At 39.5% G+C, this 24,755-nt stretch overlaps 1 protein-coding gene across 2 annotated transcripts in view; it reads right to left on the minus strand.

Annotated features, from left to right (window-relative positions):
• Positions 1-24,755, minus strand: part of septin12 (septin 12) — a 64,725-nt gene that overhangs the window by 34,331 nt on the left and 5,639 nt on the right. Inside the window, exons 2-3 of one of the 2 annotated variants that reach the window (XM_053514407.1) lie at positions 22,048-23,358; positions 2,900-2,974 (exon numbers count right to left, since the gene is read on the minus strand). In XM_053514407.1, the coding sequence (XP_053370382.1) occupies positions 2,900-2,974; positions 22,048-23,358 (1,386 nt within the window). The remainder of the gene's footprint in view (positions 1-2,899; positions 2,975-22,047; positions 23,359-24,755) is intronic. The other variant, XM_053514408.1, reaches the window with a different exon arrangement.

Raw genomic sequence — 24,755 nt, forward strand, 5'->3', positions numbered from 1 at the left:
TTTCCACTTTCAACATTATACGAACGTCCTAAATGACTCAAATGTAGCTTAACCTCACAAAACCACTTGTTGCTATATTTACTTCAATGAATCTTTAACATCAGCTGAAAGTGACCCAACCTCCACCTCTAAAGATAGACCCAAAGCGTTAACGTACGTGGGTTTGCTTTTATGACATTTGATCAGTTAAGCAGGGCAGGATGCTGAACTTTCCGGAAAGCTAAAACGCACGGTACAGACAGGAAATGGCCTCTTTCGAGCACCGCACAACATCCATAACCTCTTCATCTGGCGTTTCAGCAGCACGCAGCCATGAGGGATCCTCTGCGATGGCAGTTTTCCAGGAATCGTTACGTTGCGAGTACAGCATTGTCTCATCGTGACCTCTCCAATCCAAACATCCTGTTTCTGAGGAACCTTTTTTGTTCTATGTTTCTATTTTTATCGCTGCTCCTGCAAAAACTGTAGGCATGAAGGATAAAAGGTTCCTGTTTATAACGTTATCTTGACTGGTAGAACATGAAAGCAGAAAGATGGAACGTTTGGGAGCTTTCTTGCTATGATAGGAAAAATTGTAATATTTTTTAAAATATTAGGGGCGGTATGATGATGTGTTATGGGTCGTGTATGGAGCGGTGAGGCTACTGCCACCTCCAAGTTATAACAACATGCTACAAAGTGTTTGGTTGCTCTTATACCACAGCAATTTTATTTACTAAAATGGAACAAAGTAAATATCTAATGTTAGCTAAAGGAGCTAGCGGGGCTGAAAGCGCTTGTGAGGTAGCTTAGACTAGCATTAGATTGTATTTTATTGAAACTGATGTGTGCTAATTTTGTTGTTATGCTAGTTTCACCCTTTTTATAAGCACTTTAGTTAGCAAATTTTTACTTAGTTACTCACTTAATGTGTCATTCACACTTTAACATAAAAGCCCTCTTCTTGCTCACCCAGTGTGCTCATAGTGACTGGTTATTACCTCAGAGCTACAAGACATAACATGCTACATGCTACTTTGGCAGTCAGTTGTAAAGGAAGAAAAGAAAGCAGATCGTTTTACCTCTTTTTTTTATTCCATTAAGTTCAGATTGTGTTTCAGTGTTGGCTCCAGCCTGCATTCAAAATATAAACCAACAAGACGTGCATTCGTTCATGCGGGAGGTATTATTAATCAGAACGCGCCAAGTTGGCAGCTACGCCGTGATTTTTTTTTTAAGCCCTCGTGTTCTGTTTTCTGTTTCTGACTTCAGATTGAACCAGGCTTTTAGTAATGAAACAATGCAACAGTAAAAACTTTAGCAGCCTCGGTTATTACCACCACATAGTTCAGTTACATAAGTATTCACCCCAATTGAACTTTTCAGGATTGTGAAGTCTTGCAACATAAACCAAATAGCCTATAATGAAATTTACATATGCAATCACAAGAAGTGCCATTTTTTAAGTATTCACCCCATTTCACTTTTGAATTAGTTTGGTTGCCCCCAGAGGTATCATAATTATCTGAATAGAGGTGACCTGTGTGCAAATAGATGGCCATAGAGCATAACTAAATCCAGCATGTTCTGTAAATACCAAGCAGTCTTTGGTTGATCATGTGACCATATTAATTCCATCATTAATAAAAAAAGCAAATGAGACAAAACCAAGAAAATGTTCAAGATGCCATAACGCAGTAAAGGATGCTCCCACCACCATGCTTCATACTTCTCTATTAGGTCCACGTCAGTTTGAGGTTATAACAGTGGAAATTATAAGGAGGGAGGAGGTTCAACATTCTTGCAAGGAGCTATATTTAACATTTACCTTAATAAACCTACACGTTACTTATACAGTATACAGTAATATGTGTTTTTTATTACTTTGTTATATATTTTTTTCATTTTATGACTTGATTATTGAGTCAGTACAAAAACATTGCACCGCAAAATGAAAAGTTAAAGAAAAATATGTGTAGAAAGCAGCGCATAATATAAACAACCACTTTTTAGACAAAAAAAAAAAAAAGAAAGCTGCTGGGTTTTGCATGCCGAAAAGAAGCAGATGCAACAGTCAAAGTTCTTAGAAGAACTGTGGGATTTAATTAATTAATTTATTTATTTAGATATTTAGTTATTTTAAGTCTTCCTGGCTCCATAGCATTTATTTGCAAGGCTTTTGCACTCTACTGTACATGCACAGATCCTGTGATAGTGCCTACATTATTGTAACATTTATAAACTCTATCGAGTATGCGAGCTAATCCCTTTTTTATGGACTCCCTTTAACAAGGTTTAGTGTGGGATTGTGTATTCTCAACACGAGTCAACATGTAAACACAGCTCAGCACGTTGGGATACGTTAGTATGACGTGTGTTCGTATGCTCCTCATAATAATTATGGGATCGATTCACGTCTTCCCAGAGCAATTAGCAAACAAGCCTAACAACATTTAACAGTCCATTCTGTGTCGGTGCCATTCGAACAAACAGAATTTCCTGGATGAGAACCATTCCCAATATAAAAGAAAAAGCAACATTCCCCTACATTGTTCTCCTAAAAGTTCTCATCAGCGTCTATGTTTTTTTTTTTTTTAACTATAGACTAATATGATTTTTTTTCAGCCAGTAAAAATAAACTAATGGAAAACGTGAGCACGGCCCTGGTTGACTCAGATGGACGAAAGCCCGAGCCATCTGCTGTGCATTTGGTATTGAAGTCCTGACCAGGCGCTAAAGAGAACCTCTGTATTCTGCAAGCGCTCAGACCCCAGGGTGTTCCCCTGTCTCCGATGTCCTTGTCTTTTGACCCCCATTAACAACACAAGGTCTCGTTTGTAGCTCTGATAAATGCTAATGTGGAGAAAAAGGCGTTCCAGATCAGCTGGGTTGCCAGGTCAGCGTTTCCCTGCTCACTCACCTTTGTTCCCTGATGAGTGGGCGCTTGTGTGAGGGTTACTCGGGATCAGCCTCAGGGCGGGATCAAACTGGGGGACTGGGGGACCAACAGGGAGATGGTTAGGCTTAGACAAAGTGCAATTACACTACAAATTCTACTTTTTAAGCATCTGTAGATTACTGGGGTTGTTGTTCGGCTTAACAATTTTGACTTTTTTTCATGTAACAAATCTAAATATTAACATATGAGACAGCGAGAACGAGCCCTGATACCCATTATGACATTTATCGTGACATTTTGGCTCGATTGAGATTCATCAGCTAGGTCACATTATGCTAGCTAACATTTAAGAGATTAGCAAAGAAGCTGTTTTTAGTTAGCTGACATTTTTAATAACCTTTCTTAGTTCCTTCGTGAAAGTAACACCATCCTTAAGGAAACCGAAGGCGTACAATCATTTGGATCTAGACCTTACATTTCTAGTTAGCATTGATGAATTACAGTAGCTTTACCAGAATGGAAGGAGTCTCCAGTGTCAGCTGTAAAGCTCCAAGTTTTCTGATAATATATTGACTATGGAAGAGTTTAGACTTATTCATAATGTGACCAGTTTGGTTTTTTTTATTAAGAAAATGGAGAAAAAAAAACAGAGGCTAATGAAAGGACGTAGCATAAGTGATAACAGGAACTGACATAACAATACAAATAACTCTGACTGGAAAAATAACAAATAATGTGTTGTTCTGTTCTATAAATAATTAACATCATTAAAATTAAATTTAATACCAATAAAAATAAATAAGAATAGACAATAATTACTGATACCATATGTCACTATTTTCACTTGTGAGTGTTTTGTTCCTTAAACATCTGCTCATCTTTCTCTATTACTTTGTTATCTATGTTCTATTTCTGTAGCTCCTGAACTTTAAATGAAATGGAAAATAATACATTAATTGCTCGATTCCTTTTTCTTGCTTCACCAGACATGTAACTGACACATAATTATTGTTCTCTTTACCCTCAGGCTTGTTTAAAACGCTCTGCATCATTTAGCGTGTCGCGTAAACCCAGATTAAACAGTAGACAATGGAATGATACACAAAGAGATTATAAAACTGTTATATCGCAAAGAATAATAAATAAACACTGTTCTTTTCCAGCACGTTAATGAACTCTCTCTCTCTCTCTCTCGCTGCCCCCTAGTGGTGATTACAGTCACTGACACAATCTTTTGATATTATTTAATGCCATCTAAAATTTGCTTAAGGATCATTCTATATAATACAAGTATAATCGTATGAGTCATACAGTCTCCACCTTTCCTGCACCTTTACTTTTAAAAACCCTGGACTTGGCACTCTTTCTGTTTGATCCTGCTGTGTTGTGCAGTGCGTTTTGTCCTCTTGTTGAAGGCACATCTGTTGTGTGACCTGTGTTTCCTGAGCTTCATGCACATCACTGGAGAAAATACGATGGACAAGACACCATCATAACAAATAGCACAGTGGGTTAAAGAACGTGTGTGTGTGTGTGTGTGTGTTCAAGAGAAATGTGTGAGAAATGTTAAAAAGACAGGGCGTAAAATATATCGTATAGACTTAATGAGTATTTGTGGGATTTCAGGAATTGGACAGCAGTTTTCAGACATTACTATAAAATGATACAACTCTGTAAATAGTACACTAAATATTAATAGAATGCTTTAATTAAAACAGTTCTGATTATACTGTATAATTATACTCATTGGTAATCATAAGGCCATATGGCACCTTCATAAGCTCTGACATGAACCTACATTAACATTTACATGCATTAGCTGTCATAAAAATGTTTTTTGGCAACATTTGACATAACAGCTCATTCAGGTTGTTGACATAAGTTTGTGTTATGACACTTTTTCAAACGATACATATACACAATGTCATGGTGTACCAACTGACTGGAATGACAGGGTCACGGGGTCAAACGTCAGATGTCAAAAAAATCATCAAAATCATGCTCGCTCTAATTAAGGGTTAGGAAAAGAAAATACGACAAGTGGTTTAACGTCATCTTGAAACATTTCTGCTGGAAGTCGTCCATTTGGGAACAAATAACCCCAAGTCATCAGGTCCAGTTTAAATACTGTAAATAAAATGCATGACCAAGTTCAAGTCATTGAGAAACATACCTACTGAATCCAAACTTTAAAAAAATATCCTGTTTGCATTTAAGTGATCACAAACAATCTACTGGATCATGTTCTCCCAAAATATCAATTTTGGGTCCAACTCATCTCTAATAATCCCTTTCCAAGAGACATCACTTGTCTTTACTGAATTTAGGTCATCCTAACCTATCCTTTTAGAATCCAAGTCTATTGCACTCGAGTCGTACTGATCCCAAACTATCCAAGTCAAGTCAAGTCAAGTCAAAGTCATCCCAATGTATCCCCCTCAAGTCAGTCAACCCTCAACTATCCATATCAAGTCAAAGTCGTCTCAAAGTATCCCTATCAAGTTAAGGTCATCCTGAACTGGGCGTAGGTATGTAGTCAAGGTATGTATAAGTAACTTATCAAGTTCAAATCCCATACCACAATCTCTATCAAGGTCAAGGCATTCTGAACCATCTCTACTCTGTTAAAGGCATCTCACACTGTTCCCTATTTAGTCCTATTTCATCAAATTAATTCCAAACCCTCTCTAATGGTTTGACACAAGGTTTGCGTGATTCCTAAAGTGTCCGCTTTGGGTCCAATCAGTCTCTCTTGGGTTTGTATAATCCCTAACTATTCCTGTTGGTCTCTGCTGTTGTCTATCCCTAAAGACTTTAGATCCTCCATAACTATCCCTATTGATATCAAGTTATTCCAACATTTTGCTTCCGGTTTATTTCAAACAATCTGTTGGAACCAAGCCCTTACAAACAAAACCTCCTGGTTCCAAATGAAACTGAAATATCCTCTATGATGCCAAGGCGTTCCAAACTAACCCTACTGACTTGAAGTCTTTTTAAACCATCAGTATGTATTTTGAGGTTTCCCTGTAGCCTCTGGGTCACCCTAAAAGGTCTCTATTGGAGCCATGTTGTTTGTTGTTAATATCAGATGTTTGTAACATTCCAACATGTTACTGATACTGTCCAATTTTAGAAGAAGATTTGAAAGAAAGCCAGGCCAACTCTTAAAAAAAGAAAAAACGCAGAACTGAAGAGAATGCCGTACCTCCCACTAGTTAACAGTTTCGTGCTTTGATTGTAACATTAGCTGAAACTGCGAGATTTTTGCCAGATTGGGTTTGTTTATTTGGTTACTTTTCTATTCTACAGCAGCTGCTCAGGAAGGTTGGACAGCCAAGCTGTCATTCATGTCTTGGCCCAACAGTTCCCATTCCTCAGGAAGTTGGGAACTTGATACTACCTAAGCACAAGGCCTCATTCCTTTCTACACACCTATTTCTGCACAGTAGAATCTTTAATTACAAATATTTAGCAGCTCTGGAGTTTATTTCAAACTCAGCTTACAGAGTGTTTGGTATTTAGGTGAGGAGTTGATTTAGGTTTGGAAGAACAGGTGAAAAAGTTAGACAGATACGGCGTTCCCAGAGTCACTCAGACTCACATGTCAGCTATGTTTGCACAAGGTGGTCCGTGTTTGGTGGGTCAAATACATTTAGCAGCTTTTCCATTCTAAACCTAATCGTTACTTGTGTTCTCAGTTTCACAACCTTGTACAGTGACATAATTCATTACACGGTTCCATGAACAAGTCATAAAGATCTAAGTGAGCAGAAATAAGTAAGAAAAATCAAAGAGCACTCCGCACTGATGGCAAGTGTTCAAAGTCCGTGTCAGGTCTTTTTTTTAATGCTAAATTAAAAACAGTCTTGGCAAACGTGAGGCTTAAAACTAAAGGAGCGTTTAACTTTTAATGATGAAATAAAACACATTATGAGCACGATCGAAGTAATCTGATGCCGATTAAGCTAATAGCAAATGACATTAATAAGTCTTACATCTGAAGGCGTAACCGTTTCCCATTCGGAACAGATTTTTACCCGCAAAACGGACAAAACAGCTTCACCCTAATTCTGTTTCCATGCCGGAGTGACTAATTGGTCAAGGACCCATGGAGCTGGAGCCTTCCTTCCCTAAAAACAATAACAGGATCCCATCGCCAGATGCTCGGAGTACACCAACCCCCAACCTCCCGACCCCTCCTTCCTCCCACCACAACTTTTTAGTCAAAAGATCCAGTTTCCATGCCTCACACGACTCCCTCTTTCCAAACACAAAACAGGAGAAAATGAATCGCCATCATCAGCCCGGGGCTGATTCCTTATCTTATCACACGCTGCTCCTTCTCTCATCTTTGGTGCAGTTCTTATCTGCAGGCAGGAGGGCACCTGAATTGGAAAGGGAGTATCAAAGGTTCGGTGGAGACTCGATTAATCTTCCTGCGAAATGAGCATTAGCTTCATCGCTTCTTCTTTTCTTTTCTTTTCTTTTCTTTTTTTGACCCCGGAGAGAGCCATTCTTTATAATAGAGCTTTCATGTGATTAGAAATCATTTACATGCACAAAAAACAGGGTTAGCATAGCTTGCTCGGTTGCCATTAATAACATATGCTAATGAGACAGGCAATCTTCCAAGACCAGGACTCAAGGCGGTCTGAGAAAAGAGCTTATTTAAGACGTTAGAAGAACCGGTGCTTGAGTTTAATCCCGTGACTGAAAGGCTGTATTGAAGGGGCACAAGCAGGGGGGTATTTACTTCATCAACATTTAATAAAAACATTTTTCTTTTCAGCTTCAGTATAAAACATGAGTTTCAGTCTTGAAAGAGCATTTTTGTTCCCAGACATCCCTTTACACCTATGATAACTGTGCAGTGTGTATCTCGATGGATAAATGTTTGGCTTCCTTTGAATGCACAATGTGGCGACGGTATTATCTGTTGCTCCAGGCAATGTTGATGTAAACTAGAAAAGAAAAATAATCTGATCAACAAGGTGGAGCTTTTAGAATGTTCCTTTTGTGTTGTTGTTGTTGTTTTTATCCACTCCTTTTGAGATTCTTCTCGAAATCTCCTGCCACTACCTGAGAGCCTGCCACAGTACAGAACATCGTCATCTATTCATAGAACCTGATTCCTCAGAACAGAAAAAAAATAAATAAATAAAATAAAATCAACTCTTCATCGAGCCACTGTAAACTGTAACTTGTGGATGATAAACAAGTTTGCATTTCATACGCACGTAAATGTTTTACATGGAATGAAAATTCCCGGAACGTTCTAATTTATTTAGGTTAGCGTTAAGTAAGTCCTTTTGCTCACTGCTTTACCATATTAGGTTTCACTCGCCGTGTTAGCTTTAAGTCAGGCCTTTCAAAACATAAACTGCTCTCTGGGAATTAGCAAAAAAATACACTTCAAATAAATTGTTTAGTTGAAAAATTTGCTTTGATTCTCCAGATTCACTTCTACCTGCCAGACTACATGGCATTTACTGGATTACCCTTCACTCACTAGATTACCTCTCACACAACAAATAACCTTTAACTCACTAGATTACCCCTCACACACTGGATTACTTTTTACTGACTAAACTATGCTCTACTCATGGGTTACCTCTCACACAACAAATAACCTTTAACTCACCCCTCACACACTGGATTACTTTTTACTGACTAAACTATGCTTTACCCATGGGTTACCTCTCACACACTAGATTACCTTTTACTCACAAGTTACTAACTAAATTATCTTTTACCTACTAGATTACCTTTCGCGCACTAAATTACCTTTCGCATGCTAGATTACTTTTCGCACACTACATTACCTTATACTCCCAAGATAGCATTTCACACACTAGATAGCCTTTCAAGCACCAGATTACCTTTTACTAACTAAATTATCTTTTACCCACTAGATTACCTTTCACTCACTAGATTATCTTTCGCATACTACCTTTCACTAGATTACCTTTCACTCACTAGATTAACTCACACACTAAATTAACTCACAGACTAGATTACCTTTTACTCAAAAGATTACATTACACACACTAGATTACCTTTAACTAACTGAATTATCTTTTACCCACTAGATTACCTTTTACACACTAGATTACCTTTCGCACACTAGATTACCTTTTACTCCCAAGATAGCAGTTCACACACTAGATAGCCTTTTAAGCACCAGATTACCTTTTACTAACTAAATTATCTTTTACCCACTAGATTACCTTTTACTCACTAGATTACCTTTCACTCACTAGATTATCTTTCACATACTAGATTACCTTTCGCACACTAGATTACCTTTCGCACACTAGATTACCTTTTACTAACTAAATTATCTTTTACCAACTAGATTACCTTTCACTTACTAGATTATCTTTTGCATACTAGATTACCTTTCACTCACTAGATTATCTTTCGCATACTAGATCACCTTTCACTTACTAGATTAACTCACACACTAAATTAACTCACAGACTAGATTACCTTTTACTCAAAAGATCACATTACACACACTAGATTACCTTTAACTAACTAAATTATCTTTTACCCACTAGATTACCTTTCGCACACGTGATTACCTTTCGCACACTAGATTACCTTTTACTCCCAAGATAGCATTTCACACACTAGATAGCCTTTTAAGCACCAGATTACCTTTTACTAACTAAGTTATTTTTTACCAACTAGATTACCTTTCACTCACTAGATTATCTTTCGCATACTAGATTACCTTTCACTCGCTAGGTTATCTTTCGCATACTAGATTACCTTTCACTCACTAGATTAACTCACACACTAAATTAACTCACAGACTAGATTACCTTTTACTTAAAAGATTACATTACAAACACCAGATTACTTTTAACTAACTGAATTATCTTCTACCCACTATATTACCTTTCACGTCATTACCGTATACACACTAGATTACTTTCCAGCCGTCTTTCACACACTAGAGTAAGCTTTTACTCATATTATTGAATTCCACTTGATCAGCAGAGATTATTGCTCTCATTTGTGCCCCCCCCCCTTTTTTTTATAGCTGTGTCGTAATGACGAACAGTCCGCTTCCTCAGGAAGTCCTTCATCAGCTGTGTAAGCACACTCCTTCCACACGTGTGTTAACATTAAAGCGCCATTATTTTGCTCTTATCTTATAATGTTTATACCCTTGGCGTGGATTATAATAGCTTTCCAAACTGGGGGAATACACATCCTCATTAAAGTGCACATGCTTCCTTCCTTTCAGGGAGATCCCCATCCCACAGAAAGGAAAATATATAAACACAATGTGTTTATGTGCGTCGTATACAGGCTCAGAAACAGACGAGACGAGGCTGTTGGATAAAACCTGAGAGTTACTGAATGGACGTGGCAGAGGCTGAATGACGATCAGACGGTCTGCCCGAGAACATCAGGTGATGCTGTTGTGTTGTTGGCTCAAAGGCCACGTCGCACAAAGACACACTTGTTTGCAATTAAGCCGTATGAAAGGCTTCTGTAATATGAATTCAGATTTCAGCTGCCATTCAGGAAACCTCTCCTTTTTTTGTAACACAACACAATAAGCATGTGTGTGTGTGTGTGTGTCTACGAGTGTGTGTTTGAGACAGCTGCAGCTATGTAGGAAACGACGAACTGTGTGTTTCTTTACTGTAACTCGATATTTCAGCTGGAATCATCTCTTTGCCACAGGCAGAAATAAGCTCATAAAAAGTGTAAGTACATCATATATAGGAAATGGTGTCAAATCCGATGTGTGTGTTCTGGGTGCGGTTTGTCAAGCACATCAAGTCTGAAGTAGCAAGAAAAAACTTTTCCAATTAACCATCCGACCAGTGCTAAAGCTCCCCCCCCCCCCTGATTTTATTTCTTAGCCTAAAAAAACATTTTTTGTAGAACGGATTCACTGATTTCTGATTGGTCAAACGGAGTCATGTGATTATTGTTATTGTCTGATTAGTGATGCGGTAGATCCACCGGCTACATGTGTAGAATAAATGGTCAGAAAAGTAACGAGTCGAGTGTAGCGGAATGTAGCGGAGTAAAAGTAGAGTTTCTTCTTCATAAATCTACTTGAGTAAAAGTAAAAAGTATGCTGCATTAAAACTACTCATAGAAGTACAAGTACATTTTTTTCAAAAAGTTACTCGGAGTAAATGTAACTCGTTATTACCCACCTCTGAATATAGGATTCAATTAGAGTTTCGAAATGTACTGTAATTGTTATCAGTTAAAATAAATTCATTCTGTCCATATTCGCTTCGGTATTGAGAAATATTTTACATGAATCTTTTTTTTAAAGAATAAATTAATCTGATGTTCTTGCAACTGTACGTAAATTGTGTATAAAAACTGTAAAATCTTCTGCAAAATAGGTTTACAATAAAAATCTGAACATTTTAATTTTAGTGAAATTTGAATAACATTTAATGAAATTAAAATCAAACTGAATCATCATTATTTAAAAATAAATTTCTGATCTTTTTGTTGTAGCATTTGCAAAGCTACTTTCCTTTTATGAATTTAAATTTAATACGATTTTTAAATAAATATTGAATTCTTTTAATATTTACATATTGATTTAAATTTAAATAATTCAAATATATTAAAAAAAATAATTAAATGTATAAATTTATTATTTATCCTGCTGATTTTATTTTTGTGTCGTTATTGCCAAAATTTGTAAAAAAAAATAACATTATGATAGAACAAGCTCTTAATTAACCTAAGACCTAATAATAATGATTTCATGATGGATATTTCAGGAGGAAATACACCAGAACTGTCTTTTTTTATTAGTATTTGAAATGATTTTAGAAAAAAAAGTCTCTTGGATAAAATAATATAAAAAAGCATCAGCTGAAAAATAAGTCCTGCAAGTTTTTTTGTTGCAAATGTCTTGACGTTGTGATGAAAAGAGCTTTTCGGCGACAAGCCGAGGCCGGTCATTTCAGCTGGGGAAAACAGAACAAAACAAAACACGATCTTCAGTGTTACAACCTTCTCAGGAAACTCAGCCTTGGCCATTGGTCATGTTCTCATAATGTTTACAGGAAGGAGACGGTCGTTTTTGAACAGAAAAAGCCTGAACGTATACCAAAAACACACATTTCCTACTTTACAGCTGGGCCGTGTAGCACCGCTCCTGTCAAACACTGCATCGCACTTCTCTTATTAACTACCGATCACTTTGAACCACGCGTATAAAAAGACACTTCAACTGTTATTGTTTCCTGTTTATTAAGATACGGGGCCTTTGAGGCTGATAGTGACTCGGGAAGAATGTCAAGCCGCTTAAACGACGGCGCCTGAAAAATAAGCGCTTTAAGGGTGGAGAATAAACAGTCCATGCACAGAGTTCAACCCTCACCCTGTAGCCACCATTTTTGTTTAGCAGAAATCTAAACTGCAGCCGAGTTCATTTATCCACGTCACGATCACCGAGATAACCTTCTTTCACAAAGGGCACGGAAAACGGAGGGCGAGTCGAACGCTCGAGAAGAACCAAGACAAAAGATCAGACTTCAGCTAAAAAGGAAGCTAAACGATTGAGAATAAAGTTCACCACGTTGCTAAGAATACCATGTTTTCGGCTCAATGCGCTGCCAAAAACAACGAGCGCAAGAACCTCCGTGTTGTTGTGGATCACCTCCTTCAGGAAGCGCATAGTTCCCTGATGAAATGTCAAACGTTCCGCAGCGACTAGCAGACGGCACCTACAATCAGTGAGTCACGCGTGAGGAATGGTGGTACGTGTCATGACGTGGTGGGCCCACTTAGCCGGTTAGCACAACGACGGACACCATGGCTGCTCTGATTCCGAGGTCTCCAGCGTGATTACATGCGTGACTCCTGCTAAGAGGCCTACACATGATGATTATAAATATAGTTAATAACTTTTATAGCTTTCTGCTCCGGAGGAGTTGAAAGTTGAAGTGGTGAAACTGCAGGACACGGGTTTATTTGGGAAAAATCCAGTATCCTAAGGATATCTAAACATGCATGATGTATTATACACTGCCTGACCAAAAGGAAAAAGTTGCACACTTTAAGATTTCATTAATCCCATTTAGCTTTGACTACAGCACATGATGCTCCCAGAGCCGCTCTTTCACACTTTGGGTCCTGGAATACGCCGTGCCATCAGGGAAGAAGAAAACCTCCATCGATGTGATAACCTGGCGATTCAGTACATTCAGGTCGTCTGCTGACTTCATTTTCAAGCCCCATAACGTTACTGAGTCTCGACCTGAGTAACTGATCAACCCCAGATCATAACACTGTCTCCAGAGGCTTGTACAGTGGACACTTCCCTTCTTACTCTGACACGCCCATCACTCTGGAATAGGCTCAGTCTGGACTCATCAGGTCACATGACCTTTTTCCATCGCTCTATAGTCCAGTCTTTATGCTCCCAAGCAAACTGAAGTGTTTATTTCTGATTGGTCTCATTAGCAAGTGTTTTTCTTATGGACACACAGCTGTGTTTAGTCCCGATTTTGTGAGATCTTATCACATTGTGTGTGTGTGTGTATGGAAGTGCTCTTACTTTGACTATTAAACATAGCTCTGGTTTTCACTGTTGATTTTTTCCCATGCGTTTAATTGACCACATTACTTCCACAGTGTTGACGTTCAGCACTATCCTTCCAAGTTTTGATAATGTGTGTAAAGGGTTCTTAACCCAGGTCCGGTAAAGTCAAATGTCCTTAGTTGGTTTCTTTGCTTGATGCATGCCTAGTTATTTGACCCTTCTGAAATGGTGACTTTGTATGTTTGTCCAGGCGGTGTATGTCTTCCCGCTAGCTGGCTAGGTAGTGCGCTAATTTGCACTTGTGGCAAGCATTGCATTTAACAAACAGTAACAAATCTTTGCATAACAAGCGGAATTTGCTTCATTGATATTATTCGATTTAGCTAAAGAGTTTAGCTCGCCAGTTCTGCTGGGCCCTGCATAATATTTTTCACATTAGATGTGATCGATTGTGTTGTTTGTGGGTGGGGCCTGTCCTCTGTCCTGATACGCTGTTTCACACTACCCTATTTAGCGGATCAGCAAGACAAGCTAACCCTTTTTTCGCTCTGTACGAAGACGTCCCAAATCACCACCTTGTCCTGACGTCTTAATGTTTTGATGTTTCAGTGTCCTGAGACTTGATGTTTCCGAACGCTTTGAGGAGCCGAAATATTTACGGCGTAGCGTGATAAATTCTTTGGCCTGCGACTGATTTCTCGACTGTGTATAAATTTGTGAATGAAGTAGCTCGTGAACTGGAGGGTGATAAATCCACAGCAGAAACGGGCTTCGGCCTGCTCTACTTCATAAACTCCAGACCGCAGGCACACACTTACTCACACATCCCCACAGTGCTGCGATGTTTTATCGGAGAGGGAAGAAAAAAAAAAACATGCACGGATCAGGAAAACACCGCGGGGCGAAAACGTCGCAGGAGAGGCGCACATTAATGTTGGCATGCTGTAAATCACAAGCTGGGCCAGAGCACCTGAACGATGAGCTCATCAGCGGCACATGTTCGGAATGAGTGCCTAGTAGAATAATTATTGTCTATTACAGCAAATTTTTTTTTCTAAACGCAGGCAATTTTGATCGGCTGCTTCCTTTCCGTCGAGCCCAGCCGCGGTAGATAATTACACATTTTGCAACACAATTCAAGTCAATTTTTTTAATATACACAAGCTAAATGAATCAATAAATCAATCAGAGTGCTACAGGATTCTGATTGGTCAGGAAGGTGTGTGCCGCTGCTACGTTCATTCCTTTAACCACAGACCTGTCTTTATTTCCTCGGAAGTGATCCGATCATCGGGACACGCTCCGAACAAACACTCTACTTTCTGATTTTTCCTGCTCCATTTGTAAAAATTCCCAAAGCCAAGTTTTTCTCAGAGGCTTAGGTACAACTTCTGTGTAAATAATAGCACCCTTAAGCCCACTTGGCATGCGTTTACTTAGGAGCTGCTCCAATTTCCACAGCAAAGAACTCGAGCTGCGGCAGAACGTGGGAGCCTCGGCTTTCACAAAGGCCCTCGTACGGGATCTGAAAGCCCGTCTGCTTAAGTTTGCACATCCACGTTTTCCAGCTCGTCTCACCGTACGCACACAGAGGACGTCCCCTTCAGGCAGGAAACACTGTCCTATCCAAAATTCATTAATCCAGTCAAATTGTCATATTTTTCATTACCCTTCAAAGTTTCCAAAATCACAGAGGCTCAGAAGAATTCTCACCCCAGGGGGACGGGTTCCAGTTAGAAACTTTTCGTCTCTCTCTCTCTCTCTCTCGCAGCATTACACTCGAGATCCTGATCAAAGAACGTCACGTTTGACACGGCACACAGCGGGTTTGTTTCCAAAACAAAAGAACAGCATGTTGATGAGGCCAGGAAACACACAAGGGCTGACACGGCTCAAAAAAAGCATGAAAAATGGTTAAACTGACAATATGATGGAAAAACCTCTGTCTGGAATCCAGTAGAGTTCAAAGTGCATTCAGTTGAATATTTACCCCTTTAAAGTGCACCCTCGCGGACAGACAGTTGAGGCTCAACTATATTTTCTAAAGGTGTGTTTTTTTGGACATGTGGAGATTCATATCTTAATCTTAGATCTTATTTCAGACTTCCTGTTTTAGCATTTTAAAACTCATAAACAAAATATATTTACTAAAATACACAGATGTTCAAGTCAAACTGGGACTTTTGATTATGCAGAATAACAAAACATAATTATGAGAGTAAAAACTCCCTTTATTCTTCTATATAATCCCCGGCTACACTAATGCACTTATCCCAGTGTCTCACTAGCGCTTGGACACCATCAAGGTAGAAAGTTTTCTCAGTATGAAAGAGCCATGATCGGACTGCCTGCTTCGCGTCTGAAACGCCGGCCTCCCAGGAACTCCTTGTGGAAATGTCTTTGAGCGAGGTCAGGACTGTATGGGGGACGTGGCAATAACTCCCAGCCGAGTTCTTGTAACGTGCAAGTGGTGTTGATGCAAACGTTTCTTTAAAACGTTTGCACCGCTCAGATGGTTTACTGCGGATAAATCACCGTACTGTGCTCGAAGTCTTTGAATTGAACATCCCTTGAATTTGATATTTAGACAGATGTTATATTCTTATATTATGCCATAAAAACAAAAATCTACAAAAGCGTTAGTTATATGTCTTCAGAAGATTTAACAAAATGTCTACAAAGTGTTAATTAGTTTCTTATAACAGAAATTCCATTTTTTTTTCTTCATCAAGCTTTCTTAAAAAACAAACGAAGAAAGAAAATCATAATATCATGATAAACATGATCATCTTGGGTGTGTGGTGAATAGTAAGTCCCTCTTTCTCCCACCAGCCTGTCACTGATTGCTCACCCATAACAGCACAACACAGAGTGTTTTATTCTTTTCCTAAATGACAGACAAGAGTTTTGCATGTTCTCGATAAGTTTTCGAAAAGATTAGTTTTAAAAAGCACGAACACACACAGCTCCGTTTCTGATTAAAACCAAATGGAATCCCTCCACCGCCTCCCACGAATCCGGTGACACGAGGTCACAGAACCGCGATGTCGTTCATCTTTAGCGGAAACGGCTCCCTGCCCACACTCCTATTCTTTAACACAATATTCCGCTTGTGGAAGCGTCACACGAGATTCACTCCGGCTCAGCCTGACCATGAGTGTGTGAAATCACCCGTGTATTTTCCCCGAGCAGGCTGATGACGGGATAATGACACAAACAGAACGAGAAACAGAGGGAAAAGCAGTTGCTCATCCCACCGCAAAGCCACCACGCTAGTGTTTTTCTCGCCTGAGGATGATTAAGCATCGGTGCAGGAGCTCGGATGTGCGGAAGACGCCGCGTGGAGCACAAACTCGGCTCGTCTCTCGGCTCGTCACCATATTTCTGCAGGCTGACGGGATTACAGGAGGTCAAATGTGACCCACAGGGACATTCTTCCCTCTTTTTCTTTTTTTTTCTCTCTCACTCCCCTTTGTGTTAACGTTCAGTCATTCGTTCTGATTTAATGCAGCTGGTGTATTCCGAGCTGAATGGCGTTTATGTTAAAACTTCAAAGGTCAAATTTATGACAGTGTAATACGGAGTGCGTTTGAAGTTTCTGGTACTGTTACCATCAACAATACACAACTTTAGGCCTTTAATTGTTCTTCCACAGTAAAACTTTACAGTAAGAGACGATAAAGATTTACCAGCATCGTTTTAATGATATCATTTGTGTCGTTATTTGCTGTTAGCCTAGATAAATACTGCACATTTGAATAGAAAAACACAATACATTTAATAGTTACCCATCGCCGTTTAAATCGCGATCGCAGCGAGTCAGAATAATTGCAGTGTGATTTTTTTTTTTATTATCACATTTCGCAGCCCTACAGATATTCCAACAACCCCCAAGGTCCATATATGCATACCGTAGATTGTTTTATAAGGCTACAAAGGCTATATTTAACAAGTGCCCAGTGCTACCTTTGTTTCTGAGAGTGTATGAGAGAATTTTAGTGCCAAGAAAAACAGTACTGTAGGACCAAGACCAAGACACTGTAGATAGGTTTCCTAATAAACAATCGTGTTTTAACACTGTAAAAAAATTGTTAAACGAAATCTTTTGTTTAGTAAATAAACATATTCCTATACATTCATTATTCATTAAAAAAAAGTCCTTTTATTGCACGATATCACAGAATTCCAAATTGCTCATGTTTAAACTGTGCTTAAAAAAAAAAGGTCTCTAACTAATAATAGACAACAATTCTTGTGACCAATCATAACGCAGAAGGCGGGATTTTATAACCTTTTCGAACCGCACTTATATATCAAAAAAATCCACACTTCAAAAGAAAATATATGAAGTTTGATGTTAGAGTTAAGAAGAATTTTCCTTTTTTCCAATTCCTGCATGAAGAATTTTTCATGCAGGAATTGCATGAAATCTAGTTCTGATCCCATATTTCGATAAAATTTGTATAACATTTGCATTAGATCATATGTTTACATGTTTAATTTATTACAAAATCCGACACAGTCGCACACTTAAACATCGCGATTAACCTATACCGACGAAAACACGCACCATAGTGGATGTTCGCATTTGGTTGGCTGTGTGTTTAGTACACATAACGAATTTGCTTGTTTTTGTGTATACTCTTACCAAATAATACGTTAAAGCAGCCCCGCCCACTTGTTCGAATATTTGCTAAAATTATTGTAACCAGCTCGAAATATCCCATCTTGTACATTCCTTTCTTCATATGTAGTCTCAGGTTATAGAGGATCATCTTCTTTAAAAAAGAAGAATCAGCCTTTTTTTCGTCCACGGTAAAAAAAAAAAACTGGGAAATCTTCCCCATGTGAAACTAGCCCTAGTAAACAAACCAGCTGATACACAGCTGATAAGATTGCATTCGCCGGCTAATGTTGTCTTATCGGCTAAGGAAACACATTGCTCCTAAGCGAGCCGAGATATAACTGGAAATGGCACCAAGCCATGACTAACAGGATGGAGACCGACCGACAGGCATGGCCACCGCTCTGCTTGTCAAATACTCCACTAGACGAACCGTGCTGCGCCGGGTTTATAATCCATGCGCTTCGCCAATTAGAAAGAGGAACAGGCTGACTGGCGCAAGGTCTTTCAGGCTTTCTGTAAGCTAAGCTGGAGGGGGATAATAGGGGGGTGGCTTAAAACATCTGCTAGGGAAGAATTTATTCCCTAAACCACTGTCATTAAACGCAAAATAAATTGTGCCACATAAGCCAGCGGAGATCCCGCAGACAAGTAGGGACACGATGTTAAAAAAGAAGGGGAGAAAAAAAGAGAGAAAACTCTGGATTTTTATGCTCGTTCTGAACTGACTTTAAAGTAAAGAGGTTTGTGTTTCAGTGCATTAGCTGCACGTGGACCTGAAGCTACCTAACCCCATTTTTCCTGGATCAGAATAGTCTGGTTTCGGATGTTTGTAGCTCCCAGCGTACAGACAAACATAAAACACAAAATGTATAAAATAAATCTGTTAAATAAATAATATCTGTTTGTGATTTTGAAACGCTAAAAAAGTGCACCACTGGAGGTGCTATCTAAAGTCACCAGCCATGTTTGTTGATTAAAAGTTGGAAAGTTTTTTATCTTGTTACCATATAAGTGATTGATCGTTTTTGATTCCATATATCAGAATTTCTGGATTGTAATTGGACCGAAGTGTGTAATCGACGTACATTATCGTACTACTGTATGTAGTCAAAGCTAATTCACTGAGACTTTGAGTAGAATGTTCTACTATATAATCTATGTGTAACATTAAACATTATTACAAAGTGCGTGATCATTGATACAGCAATAGGTTTATGGAAGGAGTCTCCAGTGTTAGTGCTCTGCAACAGTCAGCAATGTAATGACAATGTGTCATCCTCCCATCCAGCCATTTTCCAAACTACTTGTCGGACTGCACAGAGGAAGTGAGATTGGAACCCCTGAAGTCAAAGAGGCAAAAAAAAAAAAAACATGTTCCTATTGGTGGGGGGGAATAAATATTTGCTGGGGTGTTTACATTCAAGTCGTTCATGGTGTATTTGGTGTTTCCGGTACGAATTTTTTTACTTCTGACATTCCTGCTTGGTCGGTTTATTATTATAATTTTGTTATTTCTAATATGTATTATATTCAAGATCCTAAACAAACTGAACATCATAAACTTCTTGCACGACATTAACTCTCCATTATATGTTTCAGTGCAGTTTAATGGCAGGTTTAATGGTATATCTTTCTGTTTAGGAAAGGAAGGGGAGGAAAGCCCTCTGGCTAGTTCGTGTTTTCACCCTTTTTTTTTTTTTTTTTTTTAAGGAAGCAAAGCATCTTTGAGTCAAAGGAAGTTGGAGCAAAACAACAATTTAGGCAGAGGAACATGAATTAGTGAGACGTTTTTCATCTTTATGCTCAATCATAACAAACTGGGATGTATTTTTAAAGGCCAGTCCTTAGCAGCCATGTATCTCCGTAAACGTGAATGCCTTTGTGTTAAAAAGTTTGCCAGGGGAAAAAAAAATCCTTTCTTTAATTTGCTTAGAAGTTAGACAACTGAAGTTTGGAAACCCCCGACTGCACCCCCTGCCAGTGACTGATTTTACACTACATGTTTTGTTTGCTCACAATGAACAATAGCTGCCTTATAAATCTTAAACGGTTGGATCAGGCACTTAAAAAAAAAAAACCTACAAAATGTCTCTGACTGTCAGAGAGTGGGGTGATTAGCAAAACTATCAGAGCATACACTATGAAGAGATTGGGACTGCAAAGCCCAGCGTGATCATCGTGTTGGGGTTTGAGCAGCTGTTGTAGGATTTCCACAGACCAGACCTCTGCATGATGGAGAAGATAATTGCACTGTCTCAGAGTTTACACAGTGTCAGGAGTGGCTCGGGTAGCGATCTGTTTTTCCATGTTATCATGGGAAGTTGAGGAACATCACCGCATGCTGATAAACATGGTGGGTGTGAGCAGTTATATAATGTTTTTTAAAAAACGATATAAATCAAGTCATGGAGAAACACGAGGTGGCATTTTCCCATTGGCGAACCGGAACATCTGTTTGCACAGCGTGCCCAGATATTTAAGTCGAAAAAGGAAAACCAAAGACACCACAGAGCAAAAGTTCGAAAAACACACGACCCACAGCAGGGGGTACATATCACTAACATCTGAGATTGTTTCAGACCCAGAGTCGGAACGAGAACATGTCCTTTATCACATAGTCTATAAACCCTCTCCCGTTACCTTCCTTTGAAAATGATAAATAATCCTATACACACAAAGGCATGCCACGGGGCCAAATATGTCAAAATAACTATGTCAAAATAATCTCTGCCTCAATGTTAGTGTAATCCTGAAAGATGTCACAGGTTAAACTGCACAGGGAGGGTCTGGGGCTGGTAAACACAGTGCCAGGGACTCATATAGATTCAGGAAAACACCCCCCCGCGCCTCCCATTCCAGGAAAGGAGAAAAAACGAGAAATGAAAAAACATGCCATGTGGGAAAGAAGCACATTTCCTTCTCGGTCCCAGCCAAATGATCTTCTTTACCCTGTCAATTCTCATTGTCTAATCACATTTTCACCAAACCTCAAGCAAAACCAAACCTCCCACGCATACCATTCTAGTTCCAGATAACCCCTGCAAGCTCTCACCGCCGTCTGATTAACATTAACTTTGCCTTTTTATGATGCAGTTTCAAAATACAGCTTTTTTTTAAAAAAAGCACATCTTGTTTTCATCAGCGTTTCTTTCTAAGACCCAGATGTCGTGACCCAAGGGATGCTGCCAGGACTATAATTTTTGCGCACTCTTCTACTTTTCCGCTACGTCTCCACTCCACCTCCTTTGATGTCCCTCAAACCACGACCAGAGTCTCAAACGGACAACACACTCATGTCAGTCAGACCGCAAAGCCGGTAAATTACAGTGTTGATGCCTCCAGTGGACGTCTTTGGATGTTGCTGATCCCTGTGACGATCTAAGATGTGGTGAGGCTCAGGCTGAACACCTGAGAGGCTGTTCCATAAACAGGCCTGACTCAATAGCCTACGGCAGGTTTCTGCTTTGCTGTGGGTGACAAGGTTCCCTGTACAGGATAGGCAGTGATGACAGACCTGGGAGGCACTGTTATCACTGTTCAGACTTGGCTATTTGTTGATATGCCAGGAATTCCTCTCTTTCTTTTTGCCTTACACTAAGTTTTTTTTCCTGTTCCCTTCCTGGATGTAAAGCGATGGATGGGAAAAGACAGCTGTGCTGAAAGCAGCACTTGAAGCACTGCTTTCTAGACCTAGATAGGTTTGTTTATTTAACTAATGGTATTCCTTATGAAGGAAAAGTTTCACCCTTTAAGTAAATTCTATATACAGATTCCAAAAGTAGCATTTGGATTGTAAGATAAGTTACTTCAGGTACTTTAAACAAACACTTGTAAACATAAAGGAATAAAAAATAAAAAATAAAAAGATTTGTTCATCCTCAACTTTGTGTTTCTGGTTGCTACAAATGTCAAACAAATGTATTAATAAATAAAAGCTAATAGCCGCACATATCTGCTCCAGACAACTCTAGTTCAAACCTTACAAACAAATCATACCTTCTGATTTCTTGAGCTCTTTGGATTGTACTGCCATGGTCTCTCTCTTAATACCCTTGATGCCATTGCTGAGGGAGGTGACAGAGCCTGGGTGGGGCTTGGGTGCTTTAACCTCCACTTTGGAGAAAGAGGCAATCCTCTGGAGAATGGAACCCACACTGTCTTTGGTCGGAGGCTCATTTTGTGGAGGACTACTGACAGTGTTCACCTGTGTGGGAGCAGGAGATGTTGCCGGAGCAATCTGGACCATTTGAGGCTGAGAGACCAGGTTAAAGCGAGGGGTCTGGGCAGGGGACAGCAGGACAGGGGACTCACTTATGTTTGGCACTGGGATGGCTGCTGACGGGGAGTCCAGCTCTCTTTTCTCCATGGTGGAGGTGTGAACCATGGATAGATCTGCACTGTCTAAGCTACTAACAGAGGCAGAGGTGCTTTCAGATATAGTAGGGCTGGTGGAGACTGGGTGAAACCCCGCCGGAGGTTTAGGTGTCACAGGGCCTTCTGTCTGTTTTTTGACCACAATGTTGTCGAGATCAAGAGGGAATTTATTGAGTCGTGCAAGCTCTTTGGTTTTGGGGGGCTGGTTGTTGATGGACGGATCTTTTCCGACATGGCCATTGTTCTGGAGACGATATGCATTCCAGGTAACAGCAGAACTGGGATATCTTGTTCCCGGGGACACTACACGTCTCGTTCCTCCACTCTCTGCCATCTGGAGATCCAGTGATGGCATGGAGCCATGGCTTATACTTAATTGCTCTGTGGGGATCACCAGAGGACCCTCCAGCTCTGAATGGAACACATTCCCATGGGAGGAGAACTTCTTCAAGGCAGGGCTGCCCAAACGCTGGACCTTGTACTCAACCACTCCCATGGGGCTCTGTGAAGGACTTGTGTAGGAGCTCATTTTAGAAGATGCTTGGTACTCCAGGCTAGAAGAAGAACTGTGAAGGCTGTCGTTATCGCTACCAGGCCCGTGGATGGATGAATTAAAGCCATTGGGGTTGAATTTGTTCTGGAAGGAGGATGCACGGTTGATTCCAGTGTTAGAGGTGATAGTGGGCTTTCCCATGGTGCCTCGATTGAAGGACAGACTAGACACCATCCTATTCTTTATGGGCGGGCTCTGAGCAGGACTAGTGCTTAGACTGATCCTCGAGCGGTAAGTGGGAGACATGAGACCACCTGGACTCCGCGCTTCATTAGCCTTGTTAAGGATTGAGCTTGGGCTGATGGGAGATGTAACTGTAGAGGCTGGAGAAAATGTGGGGATCTCGTCCGTGTCATCAATGTCAAAGGACCTCTTCAAGGCTGTGGAGAAACAAAAGAAAACATGCACAAATAAATACCGGCAATGTTTCTGTAAAATCTTGTTGGGAGTTTATTGTGCAATAGTAGTAGTAGTAATGATTTTAGGGTGTTATAAATCTGTTTTCTGGCACTGCAAACCAGGAACCATAAATTTTCCTTTCCAAGTTTTCATTAATGATATTTGTACTCACAGTTTGTGTTAGTCAAGACTTTTTTTCCATGATAACAACATTTAGTCCATTCGTAATCATTCTTTTTCAATCTGAATATATATACAGTATATATTCACAGAGATGTTCAAAACATTTTTGCCTTTAAATGGACAAACATTAGATATTACGAAAGTGTCTTATAATGCGCCTTTGGTTGTTTTCTCACAATTTCAGATTCGTTTTACGGCTAAAATTACTCCCTTAATGGATGGTACTACTCTCTTGCTAGCTGATGAAAAGATGGCAGAGAAAATAGAGCTGCAGTGAGAAGACCTAAAACTTAATTAGATCCTGCATAACCTGTATGTATTTCATTAATTACTGGATAACTACTAGCAAGTAGAAGGTAGAGTTTTTTCAGAATTCAAAGGATATTTTAATCACTGCAAACTTATTTCTGCATATATTTATCCCACCAATTTTTTTTTAGATTTAGTGAATAAATGAAAGTTCCAGAGAATAAAGAAAAAAGTCTATAAAATAACCAAAACGTACCTCCAACATGACAATTTCGGTTAGGGTAACTTCCCTGAATTTAGCATGTGCCAAAAAAGCAAAGAATAAAATAAAAAGCTATAATGAATGGACACAGTAAGCAAGGTTGATTTGTTTCTACAGACAGCCTGACTAAATATCCTTCTGTTAGATGCATTGTAAAAGGTCGAGCCATAATTACAGTGTGGTGTGTTTGAGCTTGCATTGAGGCTGCCGTGACATCACGATGTAAAGATAGTTCAGGATTAATGCTAGTTTCACAAGAATCAACACGGACAAAGTGTTTTTTTTATGATTATTTTTTATTACTATTACTGCAGCAATGCAACCATGGTGAGATAAAAATAATACTGTATGTTTCGTGTACTATTTTAGGAATCTCCGAGCTAATCCTGGGGCAGCTGAGACTGTTCCTGATTGGATAAAGATGATTGGCCATTTTAAATGTATGTGGTAAATTTGGGTACTGAAAAGCCAGAATAACAACCAGGAAACAGCGTGCCGAGTAGCGTACAGTGGGTTTGAACGGTAAGTCTACACCTGAAGCATGCAAACTGCGGTGACACTCGACAATCCTTTCACTCCCACAGTCTGTACAACAAAGCCCACGACAAACATGACTTCCCAGCTTTTCCCTTTGTAAAGAGCGGACTTTCCTCGCGCACAAAGAGCCAATTCACGGACGTAGTG

The sequence above is a fragment of the Clarias gariepinus genome, chromosome 16 (assembly GCF_024256425.1).
Source record: "Clarias gariepinus isolate MV-2021 ecotype Netherlands chromosome 16, CGAR_prim_01v2, whole genome shotgun sequence".
In the NCBI taxonomy this organism is placed as follows: domain Eukaryota; kingdom Metazoa; phylum Chordata; class Actinopteri; order Siluriformes; family Clariidae; genus Clarias; species Clarias gariepinus.